The sequence below is a fragment of the Xenopus laevis genome, chromosome 9_10L (assembly GCF_017654675.1).
Source record: "Xenopus laevis strain J_2021 chromosome 9_10L, Xenopus_laevis_v10.1, whole genome shotgun sequence".
Classification (NCBI taxonomy): domain Eukaryota; kingdom Metazoa; phylum Chordata; class Amphibia; order Anura; family Pipidae; genus Xenopus; species Xenopus laevis.
In genome coordinates, this window is record NC_054387.1 from 4,253,292 (window position 1) to 4,269,155 (window position 15,864).

The 15,864-nt window shown below is 39.8% G+C and overlaps 2 protein-coding genes and 1 non-coding gene across 3 annotated transcripts; 2 read left to right on the top strand and 1 right to left on the bottom strand.

Moving 5' to 3' along the window:
- Window positions 1-504: 504 nt before the first annotated feature.
- trnas-aga lies at window positions 505-586 on the top strand. Its single transcript has one exon. It is a non-coding gene; the product is annotated as a tRNA-Ser (tRNA).
- A 3,133-nt stretch (window positions 587-3,719) lies between these two features.
- Window positions 3,720-5,545, top strand: LOC108700820 (lysozyme C). Its single transcript, XM_018234795.2, has 4 exons — window positions 3,720-3,974; window positions 4,136-4,285; window positions 4,848-4,926; window positions 5,383-5,545. The coding sequence occupies exons 1-4, from the start codon at window positions 3,842-3,844 to the stop codon at window positions 5,441-5,443; spliced, it is 423 nt and encodes a 140-aa protein (XP_018090284.1). The 5' UTR covers window positions 3,720-3,841; the 3' UTR covers window positions 5,444-5,545.
- Window positions 5,546-6,066: 521 nt separating this feature from the next.
- Window positions 6,067-10,256, bottom strand: LOC108700821 (lysozyme C). Its single transcript, XM_018234797.2, has 4 exons — window positions 10,089-10,256; window positions 9,213-9,362; window positions 7,516-7,594; window positions 6,067-6,242 (listed from the first exon to the last, which is right to left on the bottom strand). The coding sequence occupies exons 1-4, from the start codon at window positions 10,219-10,221 to the stop codon at window positions 6,182-6,184; spliced, it is 423 nt and encodes a 140-aa protein (XP_018090286.2). The 5' UTR covers window positions 10,222-10,256; the 3' UTR covers window positions 6,067-6,181.
- Between the last annotated feature and the right edge of the window lie 5,608 nt (window positions 10,257-15,864).

Sequence of the window (15,864 nt, forward strand, 5' to 3'; positions counted from 1 at the left end):
TTTAGAGAATATAGTCTATTTTCTAGAATGTCTCCATTTTCATTTATTACAGATTTTGAGTTTTTTGTCTTTCTCTTCGCTGACCCCCAATAGCCCAAAAAAATAAAATAAATATTGCTCTGCTTTTACAATCCCTGCTTTTACATTTTCCCAGATTATTTGCTGTTTATTTGCAGCCTAACGATGCATTCGTTTTTGCTCTAAATCAGTCATTTGGTTTGGTAACACAATTGACTGGTTTCTAAGCTGAAAAGGTAATAAGGTCTTAATAAATCAAAAGTCCTACAGTAGATGCCTACACAAGGGTTTAAACTGGGGTGACTTCTCTGTTCGGGAATTTTAGATCAAACTGAACTTTTAGCTGTTGTCTTGTGTCACATACCCCCACAACAGGGTTTCCTACATGAAAAAATACATTTACTTGCCTACTTGGATCTTTCAAATTGCATCCAAGACTAGGGTATAGTGAAATTTTAGTGGCAGTTTAAAGGTGGAGGCAACACAGTAGTCGTGGCCGAGTGGTTAAGGCGATGGACTAGAAATCCATTGGGGTCTCCCCGCGCAGGTTCGAATCCTGCCGACTACGGGTTGTGTTTAGTTGCCTTACCCTTCCTGGGGATTACTTTGGCGGATGGGAAACGGACTTGGCATTTGTAAAATGTGAAAAAAATGCATAGAAAACCGTCCAAGAAAATTATAGATACCCAGATAACAGTCATCTGAAGGCATTCTGTAGGGCAGGGATCCCCAACCCTTTTTACCTGTGAGCCATATTTAAATGTAAAAAGAGTTGGGGAGCAACACAAGTCCCTTGCAGTGCCAAATAAGGGCTGTGATTGGTCATTTGGAAGCCCCTATGTGAACTGGAAGCCTACAGGAGACTATATATTTAGTTTGTTTGGAAGGATTGAACTTTGATGCACTTTTTTCCTTTTTCAACCCAAATGAACTAAGTAATTAATAACTGCCTATTTCACCATAAGAATGACATCTAATAATGTTCTATGAGACGTGCATGTAGAATGCCGCATCCCTGGATGAGGGACAACACCTGGCTCCCAGCGCAGTAGTCGTGGCCGAGCGGTTAAGGCTTGAAATCCATTGGGGTTTCCCCGCGCAGGTTCGAATCCTGCCGACTACGGATTGCCTTTAGGTGCCTCTATCTGCATGACAAAAAGTCTCATCTAAAGCAGGTGTCCACAACTTTTTTTTTTTACCTGTGAGCCACATTCATATATAAAAAGAGAGCAATAAACACATGAAAAAAGTTCCTGGGGTGCCAAGTAATGGCCATGATTGGCTATTTGGCAGTCCCTATGTGGACTGGCAGCCTACAGGAGGTTCTGTTTAGCACTACTTCTGGTTCTAATGCAACCAAAACTTGCTTCTAAGCAAGGAATTCAAACATAAGCACCTGCTTTGAGGCCACTTGGAGCAAATCCAATCTGTTGGTGAGCAAGCCCACAAGCCACTGGTTGGGGATCACTGATCTAGAGTCTAGACCAGTGATCCCCAACCAGTAGCTCGTGAGTAACATGTTGCTCTCCAACCCCTTGGATGTTGCTCCCAGTGGCCTCAAATTTTTGAATTTCTGGCTTGGAGGCACGTTTTGATTGCATAAAAACCAGGAGTACTGCCAAACAGAGCCTCATTCTAGGTTGACAATCCACATTGGGGCTGCTAAATGGCCAATCACAGCCCTTATTTGGCACCACAGGAACATTTTTCATGCTTGTGTTGCTCCCCAACTCCTTTTACTTCTGAATGTTGCTCACGGGTTCGAAAGGTTGGGGATCCCTGGTCTAGACCAATGCTGTCCAACTGGTGTGCCGCATCTGGCGCACGGCCCTCCATTAAAGTCTGACTATTTTGATTGCTTACATTTGTGTGAGGTTCAAAAGGTATCTGATTAACTGGCCCCAGCATTGTTCGCATCTCATATTCAGGCTGTAAAAGCCCTGCATTGTTTCTCTTCTGCTTTCTTTCCTTTTATACTTGTTTTCCATTGTCTGTTCAATCTAAATGGAAATCACATTCACTTTTGATATTGTTATTCGTCTTTACATGTATAAAGAAGACAAACAATTATCTTTCGTTTATGCAAAACAGTAAATTATTTAGGAGAATGCCTGTTGTTGTTTTTTTTAACCATCCTATGCTAATTTTGGCCATAAAAAGCCCCCAAAACCTTTGCGTAGGTATGTGACGAAACCGGCGGAGAAGCAAAGGAACCCAAACACAACATATTCATCCAGAAGAAGACAATCACCTTTAACCTGATTGTAAGTTTAAAAATAGTTTTTAACCTGATTTTAAACAAATTGTTCGGTTTGCTCAGGTTTTGGTCCTAATGACTGGCGGCTGTGCTCGGGTAACTGTTTAAATAAGAATTTTCTTTTTTCTGCTTTCTGTTGTCATTTGTACGGACTCTTTAGTTCATTCAATCATTCAATAATTCATCATTCAAATGCAAAGCATGTTGGGAGATATGGGTATAAAAGACCACTCCCAGTCAGCATTGGCTTTGGCTCTTAACAAGGAAAGACCTGAGAAATGACTGAACAGGCCACACGGGGGAACCTTCTCCTGCCTCATTAAGTCCTTCCTGGTGTTGTTTATTAATGTATTTATAATTCATATTCGTATTGTATTTTAGAGCAGTGATAAATAGTTTCTTCATGGGGGTACATCAACATGGAGATTGCCATATGCTACACATCAGACAAGGTTGTCTTCACAGATAATTACAGAGCAACATAATTCATTGTGACTTCTTGAAAGGCATTGATATCTGCTACGAATGCTCTGGAAGAATCAACAAAAATGGAGTCACCAATGAGTATTTTGAAATTTCACGACAATACTGATATTGACAGAAAATATTTGTGTTCTATTTAACTTTTCATCTATTTTTTAAATATCTTTGAGGCTTTCTCTAAAAATTGTGTTGGAGGGAAATGGCAAGCAGGGCTGATCCTATCAAATGTGGGGCCCAATTGGGACGATGTTGGCGGGGCCCCTAGACAAAGTGTTGCTGGCTACTGACACACCAAGTATTTAGGAAAATAAGGGCATACAGGCACAAAATAGAAAGGAAAGGGGCAGACAAGGTAAGAGAGTGAGAGGGATGAAATAGGGGCACATAATAGGGGCACACAGGGTAAGAGAGAGAGGGAGGAAATAGGAGAGTGGACTGGGCCAATTAGTTTGGGGCAGGCTGGGCCGATTCAGCTTGGGAGCAGGCTTGGTTGGATTGGGGGCAGGCAGGGCCTATCAAGGTTGGAGGAAAGCTGGGCCTATGAGAGTTGGGGGCAGGCTAGACCTATGGAGTTGGGGGATAGGCTGGCTTATCAGAGTTGAGGGTGGGCTGGACCTATGGATTTGGGGATGGGCTGGACTCTCAAAGTTGAGGGCAGGTCAGGCAGCATCATGTGCTGAGGGAAATATTATCTGTGCTGCCCTGTGGTGCGGGGCCCCCAGAGGTGCGGGGCCCTATTGGGCCCAATTGGTCCAATAGGCCTAAGGCCGGCCCTGATGGCAAGCACAGACATTTTGAGAATTTTGCCTAGCACACAAAATCTGTGTATCGCTTTCAGGAATCAATATTGTCCTAGTGAACCAGTCTATCTAATAAGGTCATCAGAGCAGGTCATTGGCCTAGCTAGAGGTGGGAACTGTTGCAAAGGACAGATAGTTCAGGTGTCTGTTTGACTGTGTGGGCACAGTCTGTACTGTGAATTGTATTTAAATAGGAAATGTGATCTGCTTGATGTACCCTGTGTAGCTCATTTGGACATTACCTGTACACAGTAAGAACTTGATACCTTTGCAGAGCTCTAACATGAAGATCTTTGCTTGGCTTATGATCGCCACAGCTTTTGCCGCTAACAGTTGGGCATTAGATAGGTGCAGTGTGGTGGAAGCGATTAGAAATGGGGGAGTTATTGGCATCAAAGGATATACCCTGGGGGACTGTAAGTATCTTATCTTCATTCTCATGCTCTTTATCTTCCACCCTTTCTTCACCTCACTTTAATTCTTAATATTCTTGTTTCATCTTGCATCTTGTTGCCAACTCCAAAACCGATATTGTTCTCTCAGTCTTTTTATAAGCAAACACAATTTCCTCCTATAGATGTGTGCATGGCTTATCACGCTAGTCGATATGATACCTCCCTGAACAGAAGTCCAACAGAGTACGGCATCTTCCAGATCAACAGCTACTGGTGGTGCGATGATGGCAGAACAGTAGGACGCAAGAACCTCTGTGGAATGTCATGTAGAAGTAAGATATCACTTGCCTCAATATAATTTAATCAAACGCCATTGATAAAACTTTCCAGCGACCCCCAGTTTTAGCTTTTACACCCTTCATCCAGCTACTTCATCTAGCTGCTCTTTCTATTACAAAAGGAAGAACTTTATGAATTAAACATAATGTACAATAAACATGTCAATCGTACTGCTAGCTGGAGGTTGAGAAAGTTGCAGGTAACATATGAGATTAGGATGGGCAAGTAAATAAAATTCAAGATGAATGTTTTATTGTTGTCTTGAATACTTGAGAAATTACTGCTCCCAAACAATGGGGCTCATTAGCTTTAATGCTTGGCAAATACGAACCTTCATCAAAAAATCATCAACCAGATTTTATCTGTCTATGAAAGACAGAATAATTAAACTATAGCTCTTTTAGTAGATGAAGCCCTCTATGTTCAAAAGACAAGGGATAGTAGAACCAAAGCAAGGCATATTCCTTTTGTAAAAAAACTATTTTGAAAGGCAGGAAGGCTATGATGGTGACACTTGAGGGAACATCTACTTATTTTTACCTTTTCCATTCTTAGATTTACTGAACAGTAACATTGAGGATGATGTGAGGTGCCTTAAAAGGATTTTGAGAGACCCGAATGGACTCAGTGCTTGGTAAGTAAACTAGCAAGTTGTGCATCATGTCTAGAGGGTTATGGAGTAACATAGACATAAAGCTTTGCCAGAGTTCTTGAACCCACAGCAGTGCTGTCCAAAATCTATGGAACGATGGTGTCCTACATAAAAGTCTAGGGAGACATAGGGCCTGATGAGGGTTGCAAAAATGCATTATCTAGAGGGCTTCACTAGAACAACTGCAACCAATACAATGTTTTAGCTCTTGATAGTCTTGTAGTAAACACTTTACTCAAAACATTTAGCTAAGGCAGAGCAAGTATAATCCTCGTACCCCTTAAACTTGCATGGACAACATTGTTACCGTATGTAACCTGTCTTATGGCCAAAGCATTTGAATCTTATTGAAGAAGTCCGATAGAAATGACTCTGTAGATCACTCCTCTGTCTGAATTTGCTAACATCTTACTCATATGTCTTTCTTTCTCTTTTTAGGAGTGTTTGGACCAGATACTGTAAAGGAAGAGACCTAAGTTCATACTCCAACTGGTGCTAATATATGCCTTGTGTGTGTACCAAATCAGTCACAGTGAAATTATTATTATAAATTAATTGAATTACTGATCATGTGAATCAATAAAACATGATTTCCTCTGGAGAAAGTTTGGCATCATAATTTGAGATACCATGATGGAAAACTGCAGTCTAACAAAGTGTTAGTGTCCCCCTTCTTTTTCCAAAAGGCTTGAATACTATTTAACATAAATGTAAAAAAAGAAGAGCCTGAGAATGCAATGCCATTTTAATCCAGGTATAAATAGTTTTAGAGAGACTTCATGAACCTTGAGTTGCCCTCAAGCAGAGGATGGAGCCAAAATGGTTCATCTGTAACCATTGTTTTCCTCAAAATTAAGCATAACCCCTTGTCCAACAGGTCACTGTACATCCCAATGGGTTATCTGATTATCTGAGAATGTGGCCAAATGGACATGTATGTTACTATGACTGCACGGATAGGGGTTCTATTATCTGGAATGCTTTGGATCTGGGGGTTTTAGATAAGGATCTGTCCATAATTTGTTCAAAATATGTTTACATGCAATCAGCACACCATAAAATTCTTGTAATAACAAATATGTATTACAAGAAAACAAAGAGGGAGCTCAAAGGACAACTGTCTTAATGCTACAGAAGTTTAATGAGAGTCTAACAAGGCACAGAGACAGAAAGATTAGATTTGGTTAAACAGTTTAGACAGGAAAAGCAGCCACTACTTTCTGCTCATCAGGTTGGACTAACACCCAGTGGCGTAGGAGCTGACGTTCTTGCCTTTACAATATTTTTTCCAGGGGGTCCTATAACAAGAATAAATAATTGGAGGGTTATGTACAATTACGAAACGTATCTTCTTTATATCTTCTTCCTTATGACATGTACACGTTATTTTTTCTATACAAACTAATAGGGGCAAATTGATGAAGAAAATTGAGATTTTATTTTAACTGGGATTTGGAGAAAATCGCAGTAGAAAAATCGCAATCAAGACTTGTCTTCAGAAGGTCATGGAGAAACAATAGAATCTCATAAAAGAAAAAATACCCAACATTGGTGCCACCTAAAACCTGTTGAGATGCCGTAGAAGTCATCAGGAAGTGTATTTTCAGAGTTCTTTATCAAAGGTTCCATTTCTTTAAAGGGATCCTGTCATCGGAAAACATGTTTTTTTCAAAACACATCAGTTAATAGTGCTGCTCCAGCAGACTTCTGCACTGAAATCCATTTCTCAAAAGAGCAAACAGATTTTTTTATATTCAGTTTTGAAATCTGACATGGGGCTAGACATATTGTCAATTTCCCAGCTGCCCCCAGTCATGTGGCTTGTGCCTGCACTTTAGGAGAGAAATGCTTTCTGGCAGGCTGCTGTTTTTCCTTCTCAATGTAACTGAATGTGTCTCAGTGAGACATGGGTTTTTACTATTGAGTGCTGTTCTTAGATCTACCAGGCAGCTGTTATCTTGTGTTAGGGAGCTGTTATCTGGTTACCTTCCCATTGTTCTTTTGTTTGGCTGCTGGGGGGAAAAGGGAGGGGGGTGATATCACTCCAATCTGCAGTACAGCAGTAAAGAGTGATTGAAGTTTATCAGAGCAAAAGTCACATGACTTGGGGCAGCTGGGAAATTGACAAAATGTCTAGCCCCATGTCAGATTTCAAAATTGAATATAAAAAAATCTGTTTGCTCTTTTGAGAAATGGATTTCAGTGCAGAATTCTGCTGGAGCTGCACTATTAACTGATTCATTTTTTAAAAAAAATTTTTTCCCGTGACAGTATCCCTTTAAGTATTCATTTGGTGTAGTTTTTTATACAGGAGAGTGCACAGTCTCAATCTTCAATCAGCTCTCTATCAACCGCAACTGTCTCATACACTGGGGGAGCAGAAGGCACCTGGGATGGAGCTTTTTAAAAATTATTAAATGTAGAACCTAATGTGCCAGGAAGGTTTTAGCACCAACCAATAGGGAACCATTTGTAAGTCAGATTCCGATTCTAATGTTTCTACATAATCAGTCCTGAACCAAAAGGTGGGAAGGGAAAGAAACTTCAAGTATTTTTAGAAATTGTACTTACGAAGCTCCCAGACCATTGGGATCACGCACAATTCTTTTTAGGCAATTCACATCGTCTGAGATGTTTGTATTTAGCAAGTCTGGAAACAGAAAATATTTATCATCATGTAACGATTTTATAATTAGACCAATTTCTCTTATCCCATATAATGTATTGCCTAAACTTTCCTAATCCTAAAGCTCTATTTTATTGTAGTAAATAATAAATAATAATAAAAACTTCTACATCTAACCTGTTGTGATATAGAGGTTCACTATTACTCAACACTTGTTGAATAAATAACTTTTAACTGTTAGGGGCCGATTCACCAAGGGTCGAATATCGAGGGTTAATTAACCCTCGATATTCGACTGGGAATGAAAATCCTTCGACTTCGAATATCGAAGTCGAAGGATTTAGCGCAGATAGTACGATCGAAGGATTATTCCTTCGATCGAACGATTAAATCCTTCGAATCGTTCGATTCGAAGGATTTTAATCCAACGATCGAAGGAATATCCTTCGATCAAAAAAACTTAGGAAAGCCTATGGGGACCTTCCCCATAGGCTAACATTGACTTCGGTAGGTTTTAGATGGCGAACTAGGGGGTTGAAGTTTTTTTTAAAGAGACAGTACTTCGATTATCGAATGGTCGAATAGATAGTCAAACGATTTTTAGTTCAATTCGAAGTCGTAGTCGAAGGTCGAAGTAGCCCATTCGATGGTCGAAGTAGCCCAAAAAACACTTCGAAATTCGAATTTTTTTTACTTCGAATCCTTCACTCGAAGTTAGTGAATCGGCCCCCAAGTGTAACAAAAATAATGAAGAATTCGAGAGGTTTAGCTTCCCCCAAAAAGACCAACCGCTAATTATACATTCAGAATGGAAAGTTTTCTGTTGTTCGACTTCCCAAACAAAAACATTTACCCGATTGTTATGTTAATTGCTAAATTAATTTCTTCATTAATTTTTCCCTGCTATACGACTTGACTCCAAATTACCCCCCCCCTTCAATATGGATATTGCGTATTTTGAGCTGTAATTGTTTGATCTTTAACTCACGTTTAATATATATTTTCAAGGGACGATTTATTCAATTATATTTCTTATTTGCAAGTCATGAGAGGAGGAAGAGAATTTATAGATAGAAAAAAAAGTGTGTTAATGTATGACATGTTTGAACTTAAACAGATCATAATTGTTAATTTATTTTTACTGTCAATCATTTTAATGAAATATTTTGCATTATTAAGTTATAGATTAAATTCTACTGAGTTGCAAACATTTCCCATATACTTGAATCATGATTAATTTCCCATAATCCTTTGATGCTTTTCTCCTTGATTGACTCCTTGAATGAGGAGCAGAAGTTTTTCAGGATAAAATGGTTTTCAACTGCTCAAAACTGGATGCGTTGATAACTGAGCCAGGTTAGTAAATATTTTTTGATGTGGAAGAAAAGTCATAACATTTTGCAGAATGAAAAAAAATTCAAAAAGCATAAAAAAACCCCCCACCAGATTTCACCAGGAAAAACAATTTGAGATATTTGTTTTTCATCACTTTTCACTCCAAATACTAGGAAAATACTGGCAAATCTCAAGCCAACTTTTTCTAACGGTTGCAAAATGTAAAAAGAAAGGCATTTCCCCCAAATTTTGAAAAATCTATATAGAACCACAGACCCCTTTACAAGTTGCATATAATATTTCTTACTTTTGCACCGTATGCCACAGAGATTCTTGCGTCCCGGGGTTTTCCCATCATCGCACCACCAGTAGCTGTTGATCTGGAAGATGCCGTACTCTGTTGGACTTCTATTCAGGGAGGTATCGTATCGACTAGCGTGATAAGCCATGCACACATCTAGAAAAAAAAACGATGTATTTCATTAAAGGGATCCTGTCATCGGAAAACATGTTTTTTTCAAAACGCATCCGTTAATAGTGCTGCTCCAGCAGAATTCTGCACTGAAATCCATTTCTCAAAAGAGCAAACAGATTTTTTTATATTCAATTTTCAAATCTGACATGGGGCTTGACATATTGTCAATTTCCCAGCTGCCACTGGTCATGTGACTTGTGCCTGCACTTTAGGAGAGAAATGCTTTCTGGCAGGCTGCTGTTTTTCCTTCTCAATGTAACTGAATGTGTCTCAGTGGGACCTGGATTTTACTATTGAGTGCTGTTCTTAGATCTACCAGGCATCTGTTATCTTGTGTTAGGGAGCTGCTATCTGGTTACCTTCCCATTGTTCTTTTGTTTGGCTGCTGGGGGGAAAGGGAGGGGGGTGATATCACTCCAACTTGCAGTACAGCAGTAAAGAGTGATTGAAGTTTATCAGAGCACAAGTCACATGACCAGGGGCAGCTGGGAAATTGACAATATGTCTAGCCCCATGTCAGATTTCAAAATTGAATATAAAAAAATCTGTTTGCTCTTTTGAGAAATGGATTTCAGTGCAGAATTCTGCTGGAGCAGCACTATTAACTGATTCATTTTGAAAAAAGTTTTTTTCCCATTACAGTATCCCTTTAAAGGCCAAATAAGATTATTATATTTTTTTAAAGAAACAACAAGGAAATATACTTACAGTCCCCCAAGGAATAACCTTTAATGCCAACAAGCCCACCTCTTCTAATGGCATTTACTACGGAGCATCTATTCAATGCCCAGCTGTTACCAGCAAGAGCAGCGACAACGATGAGCATCAAACAGATCTTCATCTTGAATCCAAGTGATGGTCAGACACCCGTTCCATATTTATATCCCAAAGATCGGTTACACAAGAGTGAAGAGCACCTGTTCCCGTAAGGACATCTCCTATGTAAACAACTTGGTTATTTAATGTTTAGCAATATTTCCTGTATATTACTGCTTTATTATATTATTATTATGTATAATTAATATTGTCCAATACCTCCAGCCCTGAAAACAAACAGTAAAATTCCTGCTAGTCTATAAAAATAGCAGGGGTCATAAAACTTTTGTATTTGACTATAATTTCCTTACAACCACAATGAAAACGTATTATATTCATATTTTTCCCCTAACAAAAGAACTTTTTATTCAAACTAAATGCTATCTAAGTGCTTTTCTACTGTAGACATTCATCTTTGCAAAAAAAAATTTTTTTGATAAATTGCACCTCAAGTGATCTTCAAGGAAAAGTGGGCACAAAAACTGAAAGACACTTAGTTGGATACACAAGGGGGCAGATTTATCATAAAGGGTCGGATTTTTCACCGACTTTGGCATTCGAACGATGGAAGTAAAATCGGTCGATCGATTCGAACGATTTTAGCGCACGATCGAACGATTTTACTTCAATGTGTAAAGACTTCGAAAAATGGACTAGAAGGTCCCCATAGGCTAACATAGCAGGTTTAATTTGGCGAAGTATTGAAGTCAAAGTTTTTTTTAAAGAGACAGTACTTCAAATATTGAATATTCGAATATTCTAACTATTTTTACTTAGAATCGAATTTGAAGTAAATTTGAAGTCGTAGTATCCTATTCGATGGTCGAATTTTTTTACTTCGAAAATTCCCTCAAATTCACTTCGACCCTTGATAAATCTGCCCCAAGGTGTTAACTAGCTGTCATATGTGCCAAAGGGGGTATTATTAAATACTAGGGGTCAATTACGTACTGCTCTGAAATTGTGGGCCAGTTAGTTGGCTAAAAACCCATTCATTAACGATACTGTATAATTAGTGCATCTATAAGGGTACTAATTAATGTTTATAGTAAAGTGTTCTTTTATGTCTCAGACATACGTGTTACCATAATTAGTCATATGGGTTAAGATTGAAAACGTATTTTAATTTATTGAGATGAGTTCATAAGTTGATGATTTGAATGATATCAACATGAGTCCAGATGAACTTTCACAATATTTGTCTCAAACATAATGCAAAGGATTTAAAGCAGTGGTTCCCAAACGGTGATGCTGGCCCTATGAGAGTATCGGTTGGGGCAAGTCTTATTAAGGGTAAATTTTAAATACCCATATACTAATGCACTACTACTACTGGCAGCACTGTTGATAAAAACAAGATTAGAGGTGTACTGCACAATGCTGTGTCAGAGTTTTAACTTAGATATGAGGAAGTTTATTGGAAAAAAACTAGAGCAATTTCAAAAATGGCAAGTCGAAAGGTGCAAAGGCTACTTTTTGGACTAAATAGTACAACAAGGGGCCGATTCACTAACTTCGAGTGAAGGATTCGAAGGTAAAAAACTTCGAATTTCGAAGGTTTTTTGGGCTACTTCGACCTTCGACTACGACTACGACTTCGAATCGAAGGATTCGTAGTAAAAATCGTTTGACTATTCGACCATTCGATAGTCGAAGTACTGTCTCTTTAAAAAAAACTTCGACCCCCTAGTTCGCCATCTAAAAGCTACCGAAGTCAATGTTAGCCTATGGGGAAGGTCCCCATAGGCTTGGCTAACTTTTTTTGATCGAAGGATATTCCTTCGATCGTTGGATTAAAATCCTTCAATTCGAAGGATTTTATCGTTCGATCGAAGGAATTATCCTTCGATGGTTCGATCGAACTATCTGCGCTAAATCCTTCGATATTCGAAGTTGAAGGATTTTAATTCCTAGTCGAATATCGAGGTTTAATTAACCCTCGATATTCGACCCTTAGTGAATCGGCCCCTAAGTGTTTTAAAGCAGCTATCAATTATGCTAAATTAGAAAAGGAGGACCTGATTGCTTGACAGACAAAGACTAATCCCAAAAAGAGCATTAAATATATCAATATTAGATAGAGTTGAAAGTATGTATCCATTAAAATAGATATTTTGGCTACAAAAGCTAATGTGCTTTTTCTTAGTGTTTACAATACTGGAGTCAGAGATACATCATAGTAAAGGTACAAATAGCTCAGCTCAAATAAATTATCAGTGGCTGACTCAGAATATGATATTTACATTTATAAGCAAAATAAATGCAAGCAAGGGGCCGGGGCCAGATGGAATACACCCCGGTGTACTTATAGAGCATAGTTTAGTATTACCCTATCCAAGCTGATCTAATTCCTATATTTAAAGGAGAAGGAAAGCCCCAGGGCGCAAAACCCCTCCCCCCCTCCCGTGTATTGCCCCCCTCCCTCCTCCCCCTGGCCTACCCCTCCCGCTGGGCAAATGCCCCTAACTTGTTACTCACCCCTCTGCGCAGGTCCTGTCCACGGAGATCACAGTCGCCATCTTCTCCCACGCGCGTCTTCTTCCTGCTCTGACCGGCGTCTTCTGGCGCATGCGCAGTAGGAACAGGTACCGGTACAGCTCTATTGCGCATGCGCCGAATGTCACGAAGTGAAATCGGAAAACTTCGTGACATTCGGCGCATGCGCAATAGAGCTGTACCGGTACCTGTACCTACTGCGCATGCGCCAGAAGACGCCGGTCAGAGAAGGAAGAAGACGCGCGTGGGAGAAGATGGCGACTGTGAACTCAGTGGACAGGACCTGCGCAGAGGGGTGAGTAACAAGTTAGGGGCATTTGCCCAGCGGGAGGGGTAGGCCAGGGGGGAGGAGGGAGGGGGGGCAATACACGGGAGGGGGGGAGGGGTTTTGCGCCCTGGGGCTTTCCTTCTCCTTTAAAGGATTGTGTTCTTGAATATGAATTGTGGAAAAGGGATTTTAAGGGATCACATTCAGGTTTTAAAGGGATCACATTCAGGATTATATTCTGAACAAGGCATAATACGTGATAATCAGCATGGCCTCATGAGAGAAAGGTCGTATGAGTCAATTTTAACAGCTTTTTATGACATAAGTAGTGATGGGCGAATTTATTCGCCAGGCGCGAATTCGCGTGATTCGCCGCCAGAGAATAAATTTGCGAAACGCCCACGAAAATTCGCCCGAAAGCGGGCGCTGGCGTCAAAAAACGGGTGCCGGCATCAAAAACGAGACGCTGGCGCAGTTTCGCAAATTTTTCACAGTTTTTCGCAAATTTTTCGGCAAAGCGAAACTGCACAAATTCGCCCATCACTAGATATAAGTGGGGCTGCAGTAGATTTGGTTGACTTTGATTTTGCCGAAGCTTTTAATACAGTGCCGCATAAATGTTCGCTTTTTAAGATAAGGTCTTTTGGTATTAGTAGTGCTATTTGCCCCTGTATGTCAATGGTTTATTCCCTACTTGGGGTGGTTTATGGAAGGTCTTCTATGGCTACCTCCATTTTTACAAATTCGATTTTTTATATTCATCTAAATGAAACACATCATTTCTAAAAATGTTTGGCAGTGGTTATATTACACTGCACACGAAGCATCGTATATTTTTGTAGCTCTCTGTAAAAGAGTTGGACTTGATTGAATGACTTCTACCAGAACTTGTCTGGAAGTAAAAGGGTGATAGGACAATCAATGCATACTCAAGAGCTTGAAATGTTATAGTCATTTGGTAAGATACAGAGACTGATAATTTTAAATTTTGGTTGCGCCTTGGCCATGCCGTGACCACCCCTCGACACAACCTATGATGCTGAGCCCACTTATGATCCTCTCAGCTCTGCCTAACGCTGCCTCTTTCTGAAGAAGGGTATATTTAGTTGAGTAGTTAGTTGAGTTTATTTAGTTGAGTAGTTAGTTTAGTTTATTTAGTTGGGTATGGGGGGTGAATCTTTAAAAAGGCCATTTGAGTCAACATGCCTGTAAATATCATAAGAAAATAATGAAGGCAGAATATGCCCATTGTTAGGTTTGATTGGAGTCTTGAAGCACATTCACAGCTGCTTTCATTGGAACCCTCTCTTATTTGTTTAGATAATCCCAGAGACAGATTGCCTATATAAACCTGATAAGATGCCATTGCTTGACTGTTCCATTATAGCCTGCATTTAGATATTAATTATATCCTGCAATTTCAAATTAATGATTGATAAAGGTTTCAAACAAAGGAGGATATTGAGATATACGTGGCCACTTGTTTTATTTTGAACAAAGCTTGAATGAACAACTCTTGTAGACAAAGGCAACAGCTCAGATGATCACTGGACACTTGCACAACTTCATATAAAAGATCTGCTAATGATAAATTGAATTTATAGGTTCTATGCCTGGAATCAGGCAGTCCGCCAGGATAGGATCAGTTACAGCTTGTTACAGGCTCTTACACAACATTTATGTTGCTCATACTACCGTTACATTAAACTTGTACCTAAAACTATTGCCAACAAGTGTTTGTTGTCATATTGATATGAAGTCTTCCAGTTTGGACATTGCACCTGCTAGCAGATCTGCCTATAGGTGATCATTTTGGTTGACCTCTTCCTTCAAATGTCCAAAAACAAATTGGTCTACCAGTCTAGTGCAGATCAATAAGGTTCATTATATTTCTTGAATACTCTGATCCACCCTACCAGGTACACTTATTTTACTTAAGATGATAAATTCCAAGCAGAGCTATGAGTTATAGACTGAAGTAGACAGCGTTGGACTGGGGTGTCTGCAACCCATTTCAGGCTGCTCCATTTGTGAAGACGTCACCAAAGAATACTTAATGCTGAAACACCCTGTATGTATCTTGTAGTTCTCCCTTGCGCCCATGATCGAGGGGAGGGCCTATGGTTCCAGGTGGGGAATGGTTCTGGGTCGGCAGGGTTTTTTAACCAATGTCCCGCCAGTAGTAGAAGTAATTCATGTTACAATCACTGCACTAAAGGTCCAGCAAGGCCATCTCCAAGGGGTTTTCAATGCACTGAGTCTACACATGAGTTCCTATGCTGGTGAAATACATCAAGAGTACTAACCTTTACTTTCCATACAGTCCACAGAGGAGCTTTAGTCGGCTACAAAAAATAGACCCGAATATTTTCACAAAGCAACTAGGGCTCAGCCAACGTAGGGATAGTCACTGCAGGACTTTAAATGAAGGGCCTTGACATGGCACATAAGCTTACATATTTTGGCCAAAACTTGGTACTACCCATTACCAGGGCACCGTTTTTAATTATAAATATCTGCTTTCCTTGCCTCCCCCTGACACTTCTTCTCCATCTCCTTGGTGATCCTCTGTACTGAAAAGCTCTATCAACCACTCTATCAGCCACCTACTGAAACTCCCAAAGTGTCATTGTCCCAGGATTACTTTTATATAGAATTAATCCAGTTTGTGTCATGTCATTTGTGAAATGCCAAGTGTTCTCCTGGCTGCATATCTATAAGGAATATTATTTCTGGCTAAGGGAATGGTTGTTGTGCTGCCGTGAGATTATTTATGGTCTTAGATTTTCTACTACGTATGGGGAGGTCTATTTTGGCCTAAAAATACGTGGAACATTGAATAAACAGCCCATGACATAGGAGAAGTAGCCGCATGGTGCTGGTTTAGGATCACAACAACCGTCC

What these genes read in the sequence shown, in the direction of transcription:
- LOC108700820 (XM_018234795.2), top strand. Translation starts at nt 3,842, where the DNA reads ATGAAGATCTTTGCTTGGCTTATGATCGCCACAGCTTTTGCCGCTAAC. An exon ending in AGGATATACCCTGGGGGACT is followed by an intron (nt 3,975 to 4,135) that starts GTAAGTATCTTA and finishes TTCCTCCTATAG; the next exon opens with ATGTGTGCATGGCTTATCAC. An exon ending in CTGTGGAATGTCATGTAGAA is followed by an intron (nt 4,286 to 4,847) that starts GTAAGATATCAC and finishes TTCCATTCTTAG; the next exon opens with ATTTACTGAACAGTAACATT.
- LOC108700821 (XM_018234797.2), bottom strand. Translation starts at nt 10,221, where the DNA reads ATGAAGATCTGTTTGATGCTCATCGTTGTCGCTGCTCTTGCTGGTAAC. An exon ending in AGGTTATTCCTTGGGGGACT is followed by an intron (nt 9,363 to 10,088) that starts GTAAGTATATTT and finishes TTTTTTTTCTAG; the next exon opens with ATGTGTGCATGGCTTATCAC. An exon ending in CTGTGGCATACGGTGCAAAA is followed by an intron (nt 7,595 to 9,212) that starts GTAAGAAATATT and finishes TTCTGTTTCCAG; the next exon opens with ACTTGCTAAATACAAACATC.